The 19772-nt window shown below is 52.9% G+C and overlaps 3 protein-coding genes across 12 annotated transcripts in view; 1 reads left to right on the top strand and 2 right to left on the bottom strand.

Moving 5' to 3' along the window:
* Nucleotides 1-13246, bottom strand: part of ANXA9 (annexin A9) — a 20180-nt gene extending 6934 nt beyond the window's left edge. The window contains exons 1-9 of one of the 4 annotated variants that reach the window (XM_070467309.1): nt 12370-13246; nt 11678-11735; nt 2927-4174; nt 2683-2809; nt 2134-2224; nt 1859-1955; nt 1229-1323; nt 883-996; nt 252-342 (exon numbers count right to left, since the gene is read on the bottom strand). In XM_070467309.1, the coding sequence (XP_070323410.1) occupies nt 252-342; nt 883-996; nt 1229-1323; nt 1859-1955; nt 2134-2208 (472 nt within the window). In that variant the 5' untranslated portion in view covers nt 2209-2224; nt 2683-2809; nt 2927-4174; nt 11678-11735; nt 12370-13246. The other 3 variants (XM_070467308.1, XM_070467307.1, XM_020912334.2) reach the window with 3 other exon arrangements.
* On the top strand, nt 10103-19021 carry CERS2 (ceramide synthase 2). Of its 3 annotated transcripts, none has more exons than XM_020912256.2 (11): nt 10103-10213; nt 15132-15305; nt 15728-15845; nt 16033-16151; nt 16380-16437; nt 16553-16603; nt 16837-16929; nt 17110-17238; nt 17450-17556; nt 17687-17840; nt 18020-19021. In XM_020912256.2, exons 2-11 carry the CDS (start codon nt 15133-15135, stop codon nt 18158-18160), a joined length of 1143 nt encoding a protein of 380 aa, XP_020767915.1. In that variant the 5' UTR covers nt 10103-10213; nt 15132; the 3' UTR covers nt 18161-19021. The 3 variants fall into 3 exon arrangements, with proteins under 3 accessions (XP_020767915.1, XP_020767925.1, XP_020767933.1); XM_020912266.2 differs by lacking the exon at nt 10103-10213 and adding an exon at nt 13651-13965; XM_020912274.2 differs by lacking the exon at nt 10103-10213 and adding an exon at nt 13651-13997.
* Nucleotides 18962-19772, bottom strand: part of SETDB1 (SET domain bifurcated histone lysine methyltransferase 1) — a 30855-nt gene continuing 30044 nt past the window's right edge. For all 5 annotated transcript variants that reach the window (XM_020912213.2, XM_020912217.2, XM_020912228.2 and 2 more), the window contains one exon: nt 18962-19772. In XM_020912213.2, the coding sequence (XP_020767872.1) occupies nt 19655-19772 (118 nt within the window). In that variant the 3' untranslated portion in view covers nt 18962-19654.

Raw genomic sequence — 19772 nt, 5'->3', positions numbered from 1 at the left:
AACCTTGTCATTACCTCAGGATCCACCCTGGAGCCCCAGACTATGACGGTTAATGATTGCTTCTCTCTCTTTAATGATGACAACTGGCTGTCTCCCTGGGGAGACTGAGCCCGGCGGGGTGGGGTGGGGGAGGAGGAAAGACCCCAAGGGAACAAGAGGCGGACAGGCTCCCACAGGGCTCCCTGCAGGGAGTGCAGGGGAGGCAGGACTGTCCTGTCCAGCCCTTAGAGCCCCATCCTCCACACCCTTACTGTGTTTGTAGACTGCCAGGCACTCCCGCAGCTGGGGTGGGGTTCGGGTGGCAAGAATTTCCAAGGCCACATCTTCAGCAGAACCTGAGCCCTACAAGAAATTGGGAAGCCACTCTGAGACTGAGCCATGTCGTTAGAATGGCGGGGAGCAGACACTGACCATTTGTCCTTTTGAGGGGTAACAGGGACTACTTTTCCAGGGGGCTTCTGCCAAGTCCACTCCTCTGGAGTGGGCAAAGGCAAGGCAGTCAACCCTTTCTTTCCCTCAATGGGGTCATCACTCCTGGCAAAGCTCCTCTCCTGGTATCTTCAATGAGCTTAGTTCCACAGTCCTGTCCAACTCTTTGCGACCCATGGACTGCAGCCCACCAGGCTCCTCTGTCCATGGGGATTCTCCAGGCATGAATACTAGAGTGGGTTGTCATGCCCTCCCCCAGGGATCTGCCCAACCCAGGGACTGAACCTACGTCCCCGCAATGCAGGCAGTTTTTACTATCTGAAGCACAAGGGAGGCCCAAGAATACTGGAATGGGTAACCTATCCCTTCTCCAAGGATCTTCCTGACCCAGGAATTGAAGCGGAGTCTCCTGCACTGCAGGTAGATTCTTTACCAGCTGAGCTACCAGGGTACCTTCAGGGCTTTCCTCAATTCCCGGGCATCGAGATGGGCTGCAGGCTGCAGCAGAGCAACCACGATCCTCTCCAGGTTGCCAGAGAGTGCTGCCTGCAAGGACTTCAGTAGGTCCTACAAGAAACAGTCCCCATGGCAGAGGAACGGCATGAGGGGGAGTCCCAGGTGTGTGAGGAGGTTTGGGATATTTGGCTGGTTCTCATCTCAGACCTAACCACCAGGCTTCCCTTCCCCCCACAGCCTAGGTTCAGCAGGGGGTAAGGGCTGGTCTCAACTGCTCTTGTGCCAAGTTTCCTGGGGGCTTCTCCCCCCAGCCCACGGCCCCTGGGAATCAGTGTGGTCTCACCTGCTGGGTGCGTTCGTGGAAGGCTCGAGAGATGAGCTGCCTTTGCTCTCGGCTCCGGTTGGTCAGCACGTCCAGAATGGCAATACAGTCCACACCTGAACCAAGGTGAGGGCTGGCCTGTGAGCCTGGCAGAGCCCTGTCAGAGTCTTTACAGAGCTGAGATCCCCTTATTCCTTGACTTGAAGCCTCCAGAGGAGGAGATGACAAGGTCTAGGAAAAGCTACACCCTCCCTACTACCATTTGATCCTGAAGAAGTTGCCAATGGCATGTAACTCTGACCCAAAGTTAAGCAAAGGTGGCCTGGTACAGTGCAGAAAATGGCCTTTTGGGATCACAGGCTTGCTTTAGAATCCCAGCTCTGCAATATTTTGAGCTGTGTGATCTTGGGCAAGGCTTTTGACCTCCCTGAGCCCCAGTTTCCTCATCTGTGAAACGGAAATAGTATGACTTGCCTCAGAGGGGCGTTGTGAAAATGGAGATAAATACCTACTGGGTACCAGACACACAGGAATGAAGGCATTCCACAAAGATCTACTGAGTGTTGTCAGTTCCTCCTTCTAGCTCCTTGGTCTACAGGCTGGTTTCTAAAAGATAGATGCCCAAGCCAAGCGCAGAGGGAAAGGGCTCACCTTGGCCTGCTATGGCCTTCAGCAGCCTCTGTACATCCTTGTCCACACTGAAGCTCAAGAAGGTTCTGAGGGTGCCCAGGGTGCCCCAAGCTGCAGTCTGTAAGACATGTGGGTACCAGAGTCTGCCTGTGATCCTCCCCAGTTCCCCCACCAGGCCCTTGGCACAGCCTCAGGCTAGATCTTCCTCTCCTACTCCTCACCCCCTCCCCCTCAGCCTCTGCATTAATATAAAAATAATTTTTAAAAATAATTCCCACAATCCCAACAGCCCTTACCTTGTTGGCAAGGCCCAGGTGACTGAGGATCTCCTGAGTCAAGGAGAGTCCCATCTTCCCGTGGGTCACAGACATGGTGCTACTGGCTGCCCTGGGGGGAGGGACACAGGAGCTGACTGAGGGAACATCCCCCTAGCCCCTCAGGGCCTCTTTATGACCCCCAGGCCTGGGAGCCCTTTGCCCACTCCTTTCCCTTGTTGCAGAAAAAAAGAACAACCTGCTTGGCAGGTTGGGGAGCCCAGGTGGAAGGTAAGAAGGGTGCTCCCACCTTCCCCACCACTCACCGTCGTTCAGGAAGCAAGGCTTGATCAGGGATGCTGCTAGAACTAGCGCCAAAACAGACCCTCCCAGACTCTGGGGCTGGTCCCCAGGCTCCCCAGCCTGAGGTCTGAGATGGCTGATCCCCTACTGAGGTCCACCTCCCCCTCCCTGCCATGGCCTGGCTGGCTGTTCCCGGGGCAGTGTGGGGGAGGTGAGGATTAATATGCAGGGTGGGAAATAACAGCACCTCCCCTCACGTCAGCCCCAGACTACAAGTGAGACTGTCACCTGCCCGTCCGCTCCCACCGCTGTGCTGTGTGCCTTTCACCCTCGGAGTCTCCCGCTGGAATCTTTAGGTCAGCAGCTGCAGTCTCTGAGCTGAGGTGAGTGTGTGTTCTTGTGGGTATATGGGTACCTGGAGAAGGAAGCAGGCACTCATGTTAGAAAAGTCCTTTCTCCCTCCCCCAAGTCATCAACGAGTTCCTACCAGTCTCCCCCCTCACCCAGCATGAGAGCCCAGGTCGGTGCTTACCCAGAGGTGCTGGGGGCGAAGTGGGTGTCGTCAGAGCCTGGCGTGGTGCCTTGTGTGGCCTGGGACAGGTCAGCGGTGTGTGCCGCCCAAGCTGAACGGCCAGTCAGATGACCTCTGCGCCAGACCAGCCCGCCGTCCTCGGGCTCTGGCCCCTCCCAACTGTGGGAGAGGACCAGGCTGTACCGCGTCCCACATGCAGACACCTCCCTACAGCATCTCTCCTCCCAGGACCTGGCCTCAGCCCAAACAAGAGAAGTCCGCTGGCCTCTCAGCAGCTCGGTCCTGACACAGGAGGCTTTGTGCACTGCTTTCTCTGCGGGGCTGGGTTGGGACCACAGAAGCCCAGTCTCTGAGTCCAGTTTCTGACCTGGCTCTGCCTCTGCCTCTAGCTCCCTAGGGGGGGCAGGTCAGACAGGCTCCAGGCTGATTTGGAGGCTGATAGAGAAAAACCTGTTGGGGCACATACCAGTGGGGCACCCCAGCCTGCACCCCAGAGGGGTCCCAACCCAGAAACTGCCTTGATGATTGCCTTACTGGAGCAGTAGTGAGGGGGAGTGATGGGAAGAGTAGGGCGGGGAGACTGTAAACCACTGGGGAAGGAAGAGCACAGGTGTTTCTGGGTGGGGGAAGATCAGTAGAGTCAGGAGAGAAAAACGTGAAGGGTAATCCCTGTGGACAGAAGCATCGTGCTCCCAAAAGGCAACAGGGAGATGAAGGAGGCTCCCTGGGTCCCTGCGTCAGATTTCTTCTGTTGCCTTTTAGCAGCCAGGACTATTTTAGCGGTAGGTGATGCAACTCCAGCAGCTTTCTTGGAGGCTGTCAGCGCACAGAACAGCAGGTAAACAGTCTTAGGGAGCCAAAGGGGCCCCTGAGCAGGCAATTACTTGAATCTCACAGACAACTCCCTAGGGCCTAGGAGCAGTCTCCTTCCTGCAATGCTAGACAGGTCAGGCAGGGGCTGGGCACAGAAGCTATCTGTACTTCTCCGCCATGCTCCTACCCTGGAAGGTCCTCATTGGTTTACCTACATCCCTGAGGAAGGACCAGATGCTCATCCTCAGAGCAGACCAGGCCTAAGGAAGTGCTGTAAAGGGAGATTTCCATGGTGACAATCACTGCACCTCACTTTTCTCTCCTGTTAAAGGGGAAAGCATGCACCGATTTTTGCTGAAGGATGTGGGTTCAGTCCCAGTTCTGCCACTTGTTATGTTCTATAACCTCAGCTAGTCATTTCAGGTCTTCATGTCTCTGTTGGAAAAAAAAAGGGGGGGGGGGAATAATGGGAGAGGATGAAGTGTTGTTGGCAGGGTTTGGGAGAGTAGGAGGGTTGGGTGATTGGAGGGGGAATTCTGGAGCACCTGGGAATAGGCTTCCTGGGGGGATTAAATGAAGTAATATGTGTGATGACATTTGAGACAGAAAAATGTCCTGTAGGGCAGTCGAGTGGTTAAGATTCCATGCTTCCATTGCAGGGGGCACGGTTCAATCTCTGGTCAGGGAACCAAGATCCAGCATGCTGCAGGATGGCCAAAAAAAAAAAAAAAAAAAAAAACAACCCCAGATCCTGATTTATACCAATAGATCATTCTATGGGATTACATCTAAAATAATAAACAATATTCTAAGATGTGCCTTGTAAATTAAGGTTGCCAGATTTAGTAAGTATAACAATAATTTGTTAGTACTGAGTATGACCCACATGTTTCGTAGGATTTGTGTGTGCGTGCTAAGTTACTTCAGTTATGTCTGACTCTTTGATACCCTATGGACTGTAGCCCTCCATGGGGATTCTCCCAAGCAAGGATATATAATGCTAATAGGGTTTCCCAGGTGGTGCTAGTGGTAAAATAACCCACCTGCCAATTCAGGAGACCTAAGAGACTGGATTTGATCCCTGGGTTGGGAAGAGCTCCTGGAAGAGGGCAAGGAAACCCACTCCAGTATTCTTACCTGGAGAATTCCATGGATAGAGGAGCCTGGTGCACTATAGTCCATAGGTTCGCAAAGAGTTGGACATGACTAAAGTGACTTGGCATGCATGCACGATGCTAATAAATTATTTAACTGAGTGTCCTATATTTTATCTGGCAGCCTGAAAAATGGGATGGTTTCAGCATGGTGATTAAAAGCAAAGGTTCTGAAGCCAGATTCCTTAGACTTAGAATTCTGGTCTGCTGTGTGACTCTGGCAACCACTTTAACATTTCTGTGCTGTTTCTTTCTTGTCAAAACAGAGATTAAAAAAAAAAACCTGGTGATAATAGCAGTGTTTATATTATAGGCTATTGTGAGGATTAAATAAATACATGCAAAGCACTTTAGGAGAGTGCTGGGCGTTGAATGGTAACTACATGTAAAATACTAACTGATTTGTAACAATACATATGTTATAATGTTATTTTATAGTAACATCATAATGTTATAATGTTATTCTATAGCATCTCCCTAAGAATTGCAACCTTGGCTCTCTTCTGCAGCGTCTTCCTTCCAATCCCGGATCTGGCCACAAGAGGCCATCAAAAGCCACTGCAAGGGAGCCTTGAGACCACCCCCTGGTGGCCACTAGTGGTCTAGGAGGCTCTGACTCCCCTTGGTATCCGAGGGGGCTCTCTTGGCCCAAGGACATGAAGTTCCCCAGAGGACTCCATGGGCAGGTAGAGTCGGGGAAGAGCCTCAGGTAGACATTTACTCCAGGGGCCCCGCTGAGATGAATCTCAGCACACACGCAGGAGACTTCTAGGCTGGGTTATGGCAGAAAAGCAGCTCCACAGCCAGGGTCCCTGGGCCTTTGGCTTTCTGTACCCTTGAGAATCTCTTTTGGGCATGTTCCAAGTAGGCTTAGGGGGAAATGAAGGGCAAAAGAGGGCTCCTGTTTCTCCAGCCTAAACCTCTGCAAGGTAATGCTGGCTGACCTGCAAGGCTGAATACTGAACTTGGAGGAGGCAGAAGAGCAGTCCTTGTTGCCTAGCATTATGAGGAGGTATGTGATGCATTTACAGATGTCTCTCTGAAACTGGTGGAAGCTTTACTTCTTTTGTTCCTGGGTTTTGTTTTGTTCAACTCCAGGGTCAGATTGAGGCCTTTTTCAGATTTACTAAAGCACCCTCCAGGGCGTCCTGGTGGCTCATCGGTAAAGAATCCTCCTACAATGCGGGAGCTGCAGGAGACACAGGTTTGATCCCTAGGTAAGGAAGATCCCCTGGAGAAGGATTTGGCAACCCACTCCAGTATCCTTGCTTGGAGAATTCAATGGACAGAGGAGCCTGGTGGGCTACAGTGTATGCGGTCGCAAATGAATTGGACAAGACTAAGCGACTGAACAACAGCAACAAATCACCCTCCGTACCCATGCTCTAAGTCTTAGAATTTCAGAGTTGGAGAAGATCTTGGGATGACCTGACCTACCACCCTCTTGTTACTGACTCAAGGAGACTGAGTGACTTCCAAGGGCCATGGTGTTGGAACCAGAATCCAGGTCTCCTAACTTCTCAGTGTTTTCCTCATCACTAAGATGAGAAGGTCAACTGAAAAAAAAAAAAAAAAAAAGCACAACGTAAAAGTAGAGAATTATGTTTTATTTGGTGGACAGTACTTAAGCCTGGAATGCAGCCTCTCAAATAGCTCTGAGGGACTGCTCTGAAGAGGTAAGGGAGGAGCCAGGATACATAGGAATTTTGTAACAAAAACTAGGTAGTCAGAATATCAAAAGATTACTGTTTATTTTTATTTTTTTTAAGATTACTGTTTATTAAGGAAAACAAGACATGTCAAGTTAATGAATGTAGTGCTTCTTTATGTAAGGAAAGATGCAAAAGTCTGGGCTCGGTGAAATTATCCCTTTGATATGTATCTCAGCTATCTGGGGCCAGTATCCTTTGTTTTCCCATCCTAAGTCTCCTCAGGGTGCACCACTGTGGGAGTGACTGCAGTGGCTGATAGCTTAATGGAAGGCATCCTATTTTTTGTTTTGAGTTCTCTTAGGACTCAACGTCCTGGCAGCTATAATACGATGGCTCCATGGCTGCAATAGCCTTTCTTTACTGATATGGTAGGCAACATTTTTTCTTTAAGAAGGACATGACTGACTTGGGGTCTCCTCGTAGGACAAGCAGCAAGTAACATACAGAGCCATAGCTATTGACTCATGAAAACTTGTTCAGCTCTAGGCCCCGATTGCTTTTCTGCCCTCTGCATGGGTTTCAGAATACACAGAAATTCCTCCTGGCTATTTCTCCTCTTGTTATAAAACATTTTTCCCCAGAATTCCTTGCATCTTAATCCCTCTGCTCATGTTTTGGCCAAACTCTACTCTTTATATCTAGAGTCTTGTGTGTTACACAAGCAAGCCTGACCTGGGAAGACCAAGACCCATTTCCACAACTAGAGTCCACATCTTTGCCTGCTCCAGATACCTAAATGCCAGGCCAAAGGCCTATTTGTGTCCTCTGCCTCCGGACACCTCAGCAGCCGATACAGAGGAAGTGAGTCACTGCAAGGCGGGCAGCTTGGGGCACTGTGGGCGTGGCCATGCCAGGGCTGGGTGGTGGGGGATGGGTCAGAGTGATCAAGACCTCCGGGTCCAAATTAGGCAGAGAGCAAGAGTTTCTAAACTGGTTGTGCTCAGGTGCTCAGTCATGTCCAACTCTTTTGGGACCCCATGGACTGTAGCCCGCCAGGCTTCTCTTCCAAGGAATTTTCCAAGCAAGAATACTGAAGTGGGTTGCCATTTCCTACTCCACGAGATCTTCCTGACCCAGGGATTGAACCTGTGTCTCCTGCATTGGCAGGTGGATTCTTTACCACTGAGCCACCAGGGAAGCCCCTTCTAAACAGGCAGCATCATTCTAATGCTGCCTGAGGCCCAGTTTCTCTTTCTCCATCCATCTTCTCCTTTGTCTCCTGGGGGAGGGGTATACCCTCTTATCTTTACTTTTCAGGCCTGTCTATTCAGCTTCAGCCCCAAACGTCTCCTCCCACTGCTATCTTAAAGTTAACTGGTCTTCAGGGCTCTGAGGAATCATTTATAAAGTCTGGTGAGGACCTTGGGGAAAGTTTAGGAAAATTGCCTGAGAAAAGGGCTCAGAAACTAAAGAAGGAGAGCCAAGTAAGACAGATCTGGTAGGCCCCAAAGTTTAGCTGGGGCCCAAAGAGGAGACACTGGAACCCTACTGGAAAAGGGAATCTGTGGAGGGCACTCAAGAAAGGTGGGGGCAACTTTGGAATTGGAGGGGGTTGTGGTGGGGGTGGGTGGGTTGTGGCAAAGGTGTAGAAAGGATATGACTTGCAAATAAAGGAGTTTACCCTTTGGCAAAGAATTAAAGGCTGGAGGGATTGCTGGAAACTGGAAAATCAGGCAAATCTGGGGCTGAAAAATGCTAGAGAGTCCTCTGGGTACTGGTTCAGTGGTGAGGGGCCTGGGGGTGGGCCAACAAGTCTCATTTCCCCAGTATTGGTCTGGGCTGGGGGTGCCCACTACAAAAGTAAAGGAAAAGTCGGAAATCAAACAGCTTCTGCCTCTCTACCTCTCCAGATAGGGTCTTCAGTGAGGAAAGTGAAAGGAAAGTGACCCCATGGACCGTAACCTACCAGGCTCCTCTGGGGGTGGGTTGCCATTTCCTTCTCCAGTGGATCTTCCTGACCCAGGGATTGAACCCGGGCCTCCCACACTGCAGGAAAGCACTTTAACCTCTGAGCCACCAGGGAAGCCAGAAAGGGAGAGGGTGCTAAGAGGTTTGGTTAAAGTGAAAGTCGTCCAGTTGTGTCTGATTCTTTGTGACCCCCATGGACTATAGAGTCCATGGAATTCTCTAGGTCAAAATACTGGAGTGGGTAGCCTTTCCCTTCTCCAGAGGATCTTCCCAACCCAGAGATGGAACCCAGGTCTCCCACATTGCAGGCAGATTCTTCACCAGCTGAACCAAGATCTCAAACTGGATGAGCGAGAAATCACATTCTTTCCTAAGAAAACTGTCAAAACACCTGAACTTGACTAGATAAACTCTGAAACAAGCTGCCCTCAGAGGTTCTAACTGTGACGGTATAAAAACACCAACATTTCATTAAGGTAAAAAATGGTTAGCTCTGCTAGGCGGGCCCTCTCTCTAAACAAACCCTCAAACACATCTTAGTCACACTCTGTCCTCCTTAGGAATCAAGGCCAGTTTTCTAGGATAAACATGTTACATCTTCCTGAAACATCAATTTTACCAGTCTAGGGGAAAAACATTTTATTTTTTTTGGGGGGGGGACATTTTAAAATATGAATTTGAACACGGGTAAGCAGTGGTCTACATTGAAAACTCAAATACGTTTTACACAGCAAAAGTTGGGGACTGGCTCCTTCAGTCTGCCGGCAGTAGGGTATGTGTGCCACTGGGGGCTAGATTTTACAGCACTGGTGTGGAAACGGTGGGGATTTTAAGGCCGGGCTGGGGTGGGGGACGCCCTAGGGGTCCCAGCCGAATCTCGAGGGCCCGTTGCCCGGGTCGGTCCTGGAGAGGTGCTGGGCCTCGGCACGCGGCCCTTGGGAAGGACCCGCAGGGGCTGCGCGGGCCGGGGGCAGGGGCGCCCTCTTCCCTCCTCTGCCCGGTGGGGCTGGAGGTGGAAAGTGTGTCCATCGGTCGGGCCGCTGAGAGAACTGGGGGCCGCAGCCGGCCGGAGGGCGAGGGCCGCAGTTGGGGGCTGCCGGGGTGGTGCAGGGGTACGACCGTTCCGCGCCCCTCGCCCCTCGCGGGTTTGTCCCGGGGTCCTCGGAGCGCGCCCCTAACCGAGACCAGAGGCTGGGAGACCCCACACTGCCTCCCTCATCGGGGGCTTCTTCCCCCCGGTGCAGCGCCTGCAGTGGGGCTCCGCCGCTCGCCGGGTGCAGCGAGGGCTCGGCTCCCCAGGTTCCGCCACCCGCCCCCGGCCGGGGTGGGGGCGGTGGCAGGCGGCGGGGGCTGGGCGCGGCTACCCCGCGCGGAGGCCCGGGCCCCGCCGCCCGCCCGCCCTCCTCTCCCCTTCCGTCGCCGGGCCGTAGGCCCACGCCCAGTCTCCCGGCTCCTGTGTTGCTCGCGGCCTTTCTTTCCCGGGCTGGCTGGGCTCGCTCTCGGCTCGGCTGGGCTCGGCAGGCGGCGGGAGGAGGAGGAAGGAGGGAGGGAGCGGGCAGGCGGGCGGGCGGGCGGAAGGGGGAGGAGAGGAGCGAGCGGAGCCAGTCCGGAGGGGGCCCGGAGCTCGGACGAGGGGAGAGACGGAGCAGTGGCTCCCGGCCGGGCCAGCTCCGCGACGCCGCCGCCGCCGCCGCCGCCGAGTGAGTCGGAACCCGCGCCCGGGAGTCCGCGGCGCCGCGCGCTGGGGTGGGGCGGCACGGGGCACGGAAAAGTTGGGAGAACTGCGGGGTCCGCGAGGACGCGGCTCGGCGGACAGGGCCTGGCGGGGCCCGGAGCGGGCCGTGGAGGGGAGCGGGGCGCGGGCGCACACGCTCGGGCGGCCGGGCGCTCGGCGCCGCCGCTGGCTCAGGGGCCTCTGCCCGGCGCGCTCATGGCGGCGGGCCTGGCGGAGGGCGGGCCGGAGCGCCTCGCGGGAGCGGCCGGGCCCCCAGCGCCGCCGGAGGGCAGGCTGGCCGGGCGCCCGGGCGTCCTGGAGCGCGCCGCCCGGAGCCCGGAGGAGTCCTCCTGGGCAACAGGTAGGAGCTGGGAGTCCCCTCGGCGCTGGGGACGCGGGGCTGCCCACGGACGGACCCCCCGGCGCCCTTTTGTTGGGGAGGAGAAAGTCCGGTGAGCAGTTGCACGGGAGCCCCCTGGCTGGCCGAGAGCCCGCGGCGCGGCCCCTGGCTGGGGATCCCGTGTCTAGAGTGAGAGGAGGGTGAAGGGTCTTGCTTTTTCTAATCGGTTCACTGTGCCCACTCCCTGAGGGAGGTCAGAGCGTCCATGTGCTTAACGGGAAACAGGAAGGAGTGGCTCAGAGTGTTTGCCCCTGGCCCCCGCCCCGTGGCTAAGGCTCTTATACCGTTATGGGGTGTGTGGGGCAGGGGTAGGGGGAGCTGCTGGTGAAACTGGTTTTCTGGGCCTCACCTTGCTAATTTCTGGCCCGGAGGCTCTCTGGCAAGTAGGTTAATTGCACGTGTGTGGTGTTAATCTTTGGCCTGAGTTTAGAAGTTCACTTCCTAAGGTAGACTCTTGGTGTCAAAATCTGATCCTTCACCTGAGTTGCCAGATACAGGAGATAGGGGGTTCTGAGGATCCTGAGGAATGGAGTGAGCCCCCCTTTCCGGAGAAGTGAATCAGGAGAGGCCTCCAGCAGGCAGTCGCTCCCGCATCTGTGTCAGCAGAGGTTGCAGCCCCACAGCAGAGCCCAGGTGGCTGGGCCTAATGTGGGTGGCTGACTGGGCTTGTGATGGGGCCCCTAAGGGTAAGGACTTGTCTGCAGCCTCCTGCCTCAGGGCCTGACCCTAATCATACAGTGACCTGCACAAACCCTGTTTTGAAGAGAGAGAGTTCCTTGTCTTCCTTGGTACCCCACAATCCACTCCCTTCAATCGGGCCTCTGGCCAGCTTTCCCCCTGGGAGGGAGGGCCTCCACTTTCCCCCCCGGCACCGGCCACAGGCTGGCCAATCCTTCACTGTGCTTTTAGCATGCCCCCCACTCCCATCCCCATCTACTTATTGAACTTGCCAGTCATTCCCTCCCCCTATGGGCTGTAGTCTCATGCAATCTTTGGCTGTGCTGGGGCCGTAGAAAAACTGAAATTTTGAGGTGCGGAGAGATGACATACCTCTTCTCGGCTTCATCCATTACTCGCGGCTTCCTAGTTTGTGACCTGGTGTAGCTGCCTGAAAACGTTTTCAACAAGGTGGACTATTCAGGTCCTCTTTCACTTCTTTCCACTTCTTTTTTGTAGTCCATCAGGCTCCAGTGAAAGCTGGGAGCCTCTGGGATCCTGTCTTTTTCACTCTCTCTTCCCTTACTGATCATATTGTATCTTCTTCAATTATTTCTCCAAACTCTGAGAGCCTTGAGTCTGTGAGATCTCTTCCTCATAGCCTCAAACTTCAGCCCTCTTAGCAGCCTCGGTCTACAAGTCCCCCTGGGGACTCTCTGCCCCTTTTCATCTGTCTGAGGGTCTGGGACAGGTCAGTCAGAGTTGGAGCAAAAGGTAGCACCTGGGTGGAGCTCTGTTCAAGTTCCTGGTAACCTGATGCCCACGAAATCCCTGCTTCACTGGCCGTTCTCCAGCCTGTGCCTCATAAAGTGGTGTCTGTGTCTCTGAGGCAGGTGTATTTGTGCGTGAGAGAGACAGACACATGCACACACCCTATTGTCTCTTCATGTGTGTGTGGGAGTAAATCGTTTGAGTGAAAAAATACCAATAGGTGTGATTTTCCTCACCAGGAAATTAAGTAATGTGACCCAGAAAAGCAAGGGTGTCTCCCTGTCATGAAGGCACATCCCCTTTTGTTGACCCACCTTTTTGTTTGTGGGATCCATTGCTTGGCTTGGTGTGCCAGGGACGCCACTAGGAGTGGACTGGTTTGTTCTGTGGGGATGGGTATCTGCAGCCGGCGGGCCTGGCCCGGGAGCCCCGGTTGTCTTCCCTTCCCCGTCACATGGAGTCCGAAGTCCTGACCCTGCTGAATCCGGTGCCTCTTCCTGCGGGCTAGGTCCCAGGGGGTGAGGGCAGGGTTGAGGCCACCATTCCTCTGCTAATGGAAGTGCTGGGCAGTAGGGGAGGGCTGTGGTCACAGAAAGCCTGAAACCCGGGTGTGAGAGAGGCCCCATTCAGAACTCCCGACACATCACACTCTCTACTCACTCTGTCTTCTGTTCTCCCTGCTTGGAGCAGGCAGGGGCCAGGTGCTATCTTGTCCTGGGGTTGAGATAGTTGCACTGTCCAGGCGCTTGCCTTTGATCCATCTCTGACTTTTTGCCTGCTTCTGCAGCTCCTCACCTTTGTAAGCATGAGGCATTCCTGGGCTCCCGGGAGTCACAGAGAGGGATTCTACTCTTAGCCTCCAGGATCCCAGCCAGCCCTCTGAATCTTTAATCCTCAAAATATCTGTGACAAAAGAAACTTACCTGCTGGTTTCCACTGACCAGGGTAGGAATGGGGCCCAATGTCTAGGCCCGACAGTACCCTTGGCTTTAGTCCTCAATGGAGGACAAATTGGGCTCCAAGGGACTGGCAGTCAGGTGACTGAGTCAGGTCTGTTTCTTCACCTCCAATCAGACTAAGCGAAGAAGGTGGCAAGAGGAGCCGGAGGTGTGCCACCACATGTAGGCTCTCTGCCTTGTCTCTTCTCTACTAAATTTTCTACACCTTCTCTCAAAGAAAAAAGTGTGTCTGTGTGCACTGTCGTCTGGGGAGAGTTCTACTGTGATAACTGTTTAGTTTTGTTCAGTTCCAAAGGCTTCCATCTCTTTAACTAATTAAATATTTATTCTGGCCAAGGTGGAGAGGGAAGGGGCAGTGTCCTCAGGAGCTGAGGCCCGGAATGTGTGTGTGTGTGTGTGTATGTACATATGTGTGTACGTTCGTGTGCTGTTGGGGGCGGGTGGAGCTGAAACTCCTTTACTGTCAGCGCTGCCCTCTGCTTTCATCTGAAAGAGCAGTGACCAGGAGTGGGGACAAGAGGGTAAAGTCCTTGAGCTGAAATACTGACCCGTGACAGGCTGAGAGGGATTTCGCAAGTGCTTCTGTGGTGGGTGGGGGCGGAGCTGTTGGAGGAGCAGCCCAGCTCAGCTGTGATATGATCAGCCTTCAGCACGGCACCAGTTGGTCTCCAGTTCACAGCAGAGAACAATCTCCCAGCTCTCGTTCCTCCGCAGCTGGGAGGGGACCACCTTCCTTCTGTGTCAGCTTTTAGTCTCAAGGCCAGCCTGGAGACCGCCCACCTGGCCTCCCTCCTGGGAGGATGAGGGCTTGGTAGCCTGGAAACTTTGCCTGTCATCCTACTGGGTTCACTGCTGAGTCCTAGGACTGCCGATTGTTGTGTGGACCAGTATCGCTGATTCTACAGGATCATCTTGCTGCTTCTCTCAGCTCCAAGCAGCTGCTGTCCCCGCGTGAGCCTCAGATCGTACCCTCCTTCATTCGGGTATCCAAGTGGTCACCACCACCCTGTAGATCCTTTCTCTTTCCGTGGACAAAACAGGGGAGGGAGGTGGTACAAAACAGCAGCTCTTTGCTGAGCACTGAGGGTATTTGTGATGGGTGTTCTCTGAGAAGACTAGTATTTTATTTTCTAGAGGAGCCTTAATACAAAATAGCTCCTAATTCTACCAGATGTCTTAATCTGCTGTATCGACTCTCTATCCTCCAACCCCTGACTCCCTGCAGCCTTGTCTTCATTTTGTTTCTGAGAATAGGCTTCACATACAATTCTTCTGCCTTATGTTTGGGAATGGATGGCTTGGGCATGGGCTGTTAAGCTTGTGTGCAATATTTTGATGTCCATTGATTGTCCTTGAGCTCAGCACTATTTGGGGGCATAATTTTGGTTTATTCTGGCCTCTTAATTTTCCCTAGGACCTGCTGCCCCAGTGGGTTATAGGGAAGGGGGAGGAACGTCTTGCCCCAGCCCTGCAACCCTTTCTTGGGTTCCCTGGCAAGGAAGCTTCCAGTAATGGGTTGATTGGGGAGCTCTGGTGGTTCAGATGGTAAAGAATCTGCCTGCAGTGCAGGAGACCTGGGTTTGATCCCTGCATCAGGAAGATCCCCTGGAGAAGGGATGGCTACCCACTCCTGTATTCTTACCTGGGGAGTTCCATGGACAGAGAAACCTGGCGGGCTACAGTCCATAAAGTTACAAAGAGTCGAATATGACTGAGTGACTAACACTTGGGAGCTCTAGGAAGAGGTTAGAGGGTGGGAGGAAGGGAGGATGACTCTGACTTAAGATTTTTGGCCGCGGGCTTCTAGGGCTAGATCCTGTCTAGTTTCCATGTGAGAATAGCAAAATGATAGGGAGACCCCAAGGTTCTTGAGTCTAGGGAATCAGAACTTCTAGGGGATATTAGCATCACCTTTGGTTGATATTAAGAGTAACTGTTAGAACTGGAAAGCCACTATGTTACAGATGGGCACAGTGATTTGTCCACATGGCCAAGACCAGAGCCCAGGGCTTAAGTCTTTGCCCCCGCTCTTTTTGTTACACTGTGAAAACTGTCATCTGTCTCTTTTCGCACTGCTGCCTGCTTTGATTCCCTCTGCTTCTCCCTTCCTCACTCAGGATGCTCCAGATCTTACATGACTACTTCTGGTGGGAACGGCTGTGGCTCCCTGTGAACTTAACCTGGGCCGATCTAGAAGACCGAGATGGACGTGTCTACGCCAAAGCCTCCGACCTCTATATCACACTACCCCTGGCCTTGCTCTTCCTCATCATTCGATACTTCTTTGAGCTGTGAGCATACCAGCCTACCCCCATGTCTTCCCTGGCTCCCAGCCGGTTTCTTGTACTTCAAGTTTGTCTCTTGCTGTTTAATTGGTCCTGCACACTGGTGTTCTCACCACCCAGGTCCCTGCCTACTGTGTGCCCCCCACTAAAGGCAGCATTGTCTTTCTGAGGGCTCAGCACCCCCAGGCCCATTCCTTCAATGGTTGTTTGTTCTTGCCTTCCACCCGCCTGGTGGCTAGTGAACACAGGCAGCTTTGTCAGCTATGGACAGCCCAAGGAAGCCAGAGAGGGAGTTTGCTGGGAAACTGAGGCCCAGGATAAAGTTGCCTGAGCTTGCAGTATCCCCCTCCAGGTCCCCTCGTTTAGGGGCTACCAGGCTTGCCTACTTCAAGAGAGTCAGACACCCCTCACTCCTATCCCTTCCCCAGTTATGTGGCTACACCACTGGCTGCCCTCCTGAATGTCAAAGAGAAAACCCGGCTGCGGGCACCTCCCAACCCCACTTTGGAGCATTTCTACATGACCTGTGGCAAGCAGCCCAAACAGGTATGAGCTGCAGACCCTGTTCTGGGAGTTACGGAGTCCTGGTAGGGAATAAGGAGTTATGGGGTGAAGAGATGGGAAGGCAGCTCCCCTTCCCTTCCCTTCAGACAGGGTCGACTTGGGTCATTACTGGCAGAGGGATGGGAAGGGCGAGTGAGGCTGAACATAATGGGCTTCTCACTCCACCTAGGCAGATGTAGAGCTTCTGTCACGGCAGAGCAGGCTCTCTGGCCGCCAGGTAGAGCGCTGGTTCCGCCGCCGTCGCAACCAGGACCGGCCCAGTCTCCTCAAGAAGTTCCGAGAGGCAAGGTAGGGGAAGCTGACGCAAGAGAAACTGGGTGGCAGAGGAAGGTCTGACGTGTTTTGCTGGGAGGGGTGGGCCACAGCTGTACATGGAGAGAGTATTCCCAGGTGAGGAGGGACAGTGGTTGAATACATCCTTGAGAGGGTATCCAGTGGGAGGGACTTAGGGGTTGGTTGGAGGGCTGTACCATTCTTCCATTCCACTCTCCTAGCCATTTCTGCTTTCTCTTCCAGCTGGAGATTCACATTTTACCTGATTGCTTTCATTGCCGGCACGGCTGTCATTGTAGACGTGAGTGGGGATTACTGGGCAGGGGTGGGGGTGGGGGAGTAGGTTCTCTGGCAAGGTGGGGTGAGGCCCAGAATTTAGGTGCCTCCTCCTTTAACTTCTCACCATCTCTCTGCAGAAACCCTGGTTCTATGACCTGAGGAAAGTTTGGGAGGGATATCCCATACAGGTACGTGATGGGTCCTGATTCCTTGTATGGGGTAATTAATCCTTATGTGGGGTGAGAATCAGTGGTAGGATAGGATTGGGACATATACATCCTTGTGAAGAGTTGATCTCAGACACGTGGCAGAAGGGACTGCAGTCATAAGTCTTAATAGGTGCAAGGAGGGCTGGGTTTGGAGAGGTGAGACCATTGGGTCCAGTGGCTCTGGGGTCCGTTAATCTTCTTTTCTCTCTCAGAGCATCATCCCTTCCCAGTACTGGTACTACATGATTGAACTGTCTTTCTACTGGTCCTTGCTCTTCAGCATTGCTTCTGATGTCAAGCGAAAGGTGGGTCATGGGGCTGTGCCATTGAGTAGGAGCCAAAATGAAGCCTGGTGTGAACCACCTCCCCTTTGACTTCCGGGTGCTTTGGATGGAGTTGTGGGATAAGTGGAATTAAAGATGAGGGGGAAGAATGGAAGCTAGGGAATGGGAAACAGTCCTCTGGAGGCTGCATCTTTTCTACAGGATTTCAAGGAGCAGATCATCCATCACGTGGCCACCATCATCCTCATTAGTTTCTCCTGGTGTGCTAATTACGTCCGAGCAGGGACTCTTATCATGGCTCTGCATGACTCTTCTGACTACCTGCTAGAGGTCAGGCTTCCTGGGCATTTCTTCAAGCCTAGAGACCCTGGTGCAGGTTCTTCTGTCCCTCTATCCTCTTTTTGGGGTAGTGGTGGATGGGGGTGGCTGTTCCTGGGACCAAGGAGGTGGGGGCACAAAGCCAGTGTGGTAAGTGGGACGTATATATGAATGTATATGGGAGTCAGGAGCCCGTGATGATAGGTGGGGGCTATCTACACAGTCAGCCAAGATGTTTAACTATGCGGGATGGAAAAACACCTGCAACAACATCTTCATCGTCTTCGCCATTGTCTTCATCATCACCCGACTGGTCATCCTGCCCTTCTGGTGAGTAGGTTACCAGATTAGACTCCTGTTTGAAGAAATCAGGAATCTTCTCCCCAGCCCCGTTTGTCTGTCCTCAAGTCTTGACCCCCTCCTTTCTGTGTTAACAGTTCTTGTCTTTCCCCATCTGAAGGATCCTGTACTGCACGCTGGTGTACCCACTGGAGCTCTATCCCGCCTTTTTTGGCTATTACTTCTTCAACTTCATGATGGGAGTGCTACAGCTGCTGCATGTCTTCTGGGCCTACCTCATTTTGCGCATGGCCCACAAGTTCATAACTGGAAAGGTGATGGTCTGTCCCCATTCTGTAGGCCCTACTACCCTCAACTCTAGGAACAGCCCAAATTCCCTCCCATATCAGCAACCCTCTAAAACCTATACTGTGGGGCCCTGGGTATTGCTGGAAAGAGCCCACCGAGAGAGGCAGTCCTTGGGGGTTTGTAACCCTGCTCATCCTTTTCACAGGTAGTAGAAGATGAACGCAGTGATCGGGAAGAAACGGAGAGCTCAGAGGGGGAGGAGGCTGCAGCTGGGGGAGGAGCAAAGAACCGGCCCCTGGCCAATGGCCACCCCATCCTCAACAACAACCATCGTAAGAATGACTGAACCATTGTCCCTGCTGCCCGTCAGATTAAAGTATAAAGCCAAGGAAATACCCCACCCTCCCCACAGGGTCACTTTAAGCTCTGGGGAGAAAGAGAAAGCAAGAAGAGTGTGTTCTCTGTGCCCCCACCCCCTGCTTCTGTCACCCAGTTGCCTTTAAACCAAATTCTAATCAGCCTATCTCCAGGAATGGGGAGGTTGGTTATATCCTTTGTTGGGGGAGGGGGGTTGGTCTTATTTTCCAAGTTGTCCTTTCTATTGATTTTGAGACCTTTCCTCAGTTCTGGGGGTGGGAGTTATAATTCACATTCCTTACTCTTCAGAATCTGGCCCTGTCTGCCTGCCTTTGACTCCCTGACCTCCAGAGCCAGGGTCGTGCCTTACTGTCCCACCTGTGGGCCTCATTCTGCCAAAGTTGGACCAAGGCTCACCTTTCTAATCTCCCTAACTTGGACCAGAAACCAAAGCTGAGCTGACTTCTAACTTTTTCCCTTCTAAGATCCAAATGAACTGAGTGTAGGCGGGTGCACGTGACCCTTATCCTACCTCTGCCAAAAAGTGGGGGCCACAATGTGGACTGCTCAGACAGTCTTCTGTTACTTCTCTGCCAGCTGTCCCTGTAGTCACAGGTCCAAGATCTTACTGCCTCCTTTCTCTGGCCTCTTTCCTTAGGCTAGCTGGTTTGGAGTAGAATGGCAACTAGTTCTAATTTTTATTTATTAAACATTTGGGGTTTGGGTTTTAAAGCCTGAATTACAGCTAGCACCTGGCATTTCAGCAGAGGGACCACTTCAGACCAAAATGTACTGTTAATGGTTTTTTTTAATTAAAATATATTAAAGATTAAGTAAAACATGGCAACAAGTGTTTAGACTCTTAAGAACTGAGAGTGATCAACTAAATAAACTAAGGTAGTCTTCCTCATGCCTTCCTCCTGGTTATATAACATTAAAAAATATTACATGGCAAATAAGAGAAAGCAAAAGTAGAGAAGGGTCAAGACTAATGACAGCTGCCTGTTGGGAAGGATGGGAAACTCATCTCTCATCAAGACCTAAAACTGGGAGCTGAGGGAAAGAAATCAAATCACAGTCTTAGTTTTAACATCTTGTTAAAAGACTTTCAAGAAACAATACAAACCAGGGATAGTAAAATACACAGCCCTCATTCTAGGAATAAAGTCTGTCAGAAGAATGAACACCTGAACAAATGTAGGATGGGAGGGGTGAGCCACAGGAGGACTGAAGGGATGTCAGGCCCAGGTTAGAGTGGTAACCTCTCCCACTCCCAGTGCCTCCGGAGGCCGGGGAGGGGCCCTGCCTGCTAGCACCACAATGGAAGGGGTCTCCTGATCCAGAACCCCCATTTCTATCTACTAGAAGCTGGGGAGTAGCTAGACTAGAAACTTGGGGGTCAGAATTCAACAGTCAGGAAGACCCAGTTCCTGAGGAAAGGGCAGTTCAGGAAGGTTCAGGAGGTTAGGAGGAAGGCTGTCCTCTAAAGAAGACGCCCTCTGCATTCGATGGCCCCGCAGCAGCACAGCAGCTCCTTGCCTTCCACGCTGCCCACCTCATAGTTGTAGTCCCAGGTAAGCTCTGTGCCCGCTCGGATTCTC

The sequence above is a fragment of the Odocoileus virginianus genome, chromosome 5 (assembly GCF_023699985.2).
Source record: "Odocoileus virginianus isolate 20LAN1187 ecotype Illinois chromosome 5, Ovbor_1.2, whole genome shotgun sequence".
Classification (NCBI taxonomy): Eukaryota; Metazoa; Chordata; class Mammalia; order Artiodactyla; family Cervidae; genus Odocoileus; species Odocoileus virginianus.
This window is presented reverse-complemented; position numbering and strand designations above follow the sequence as displayed.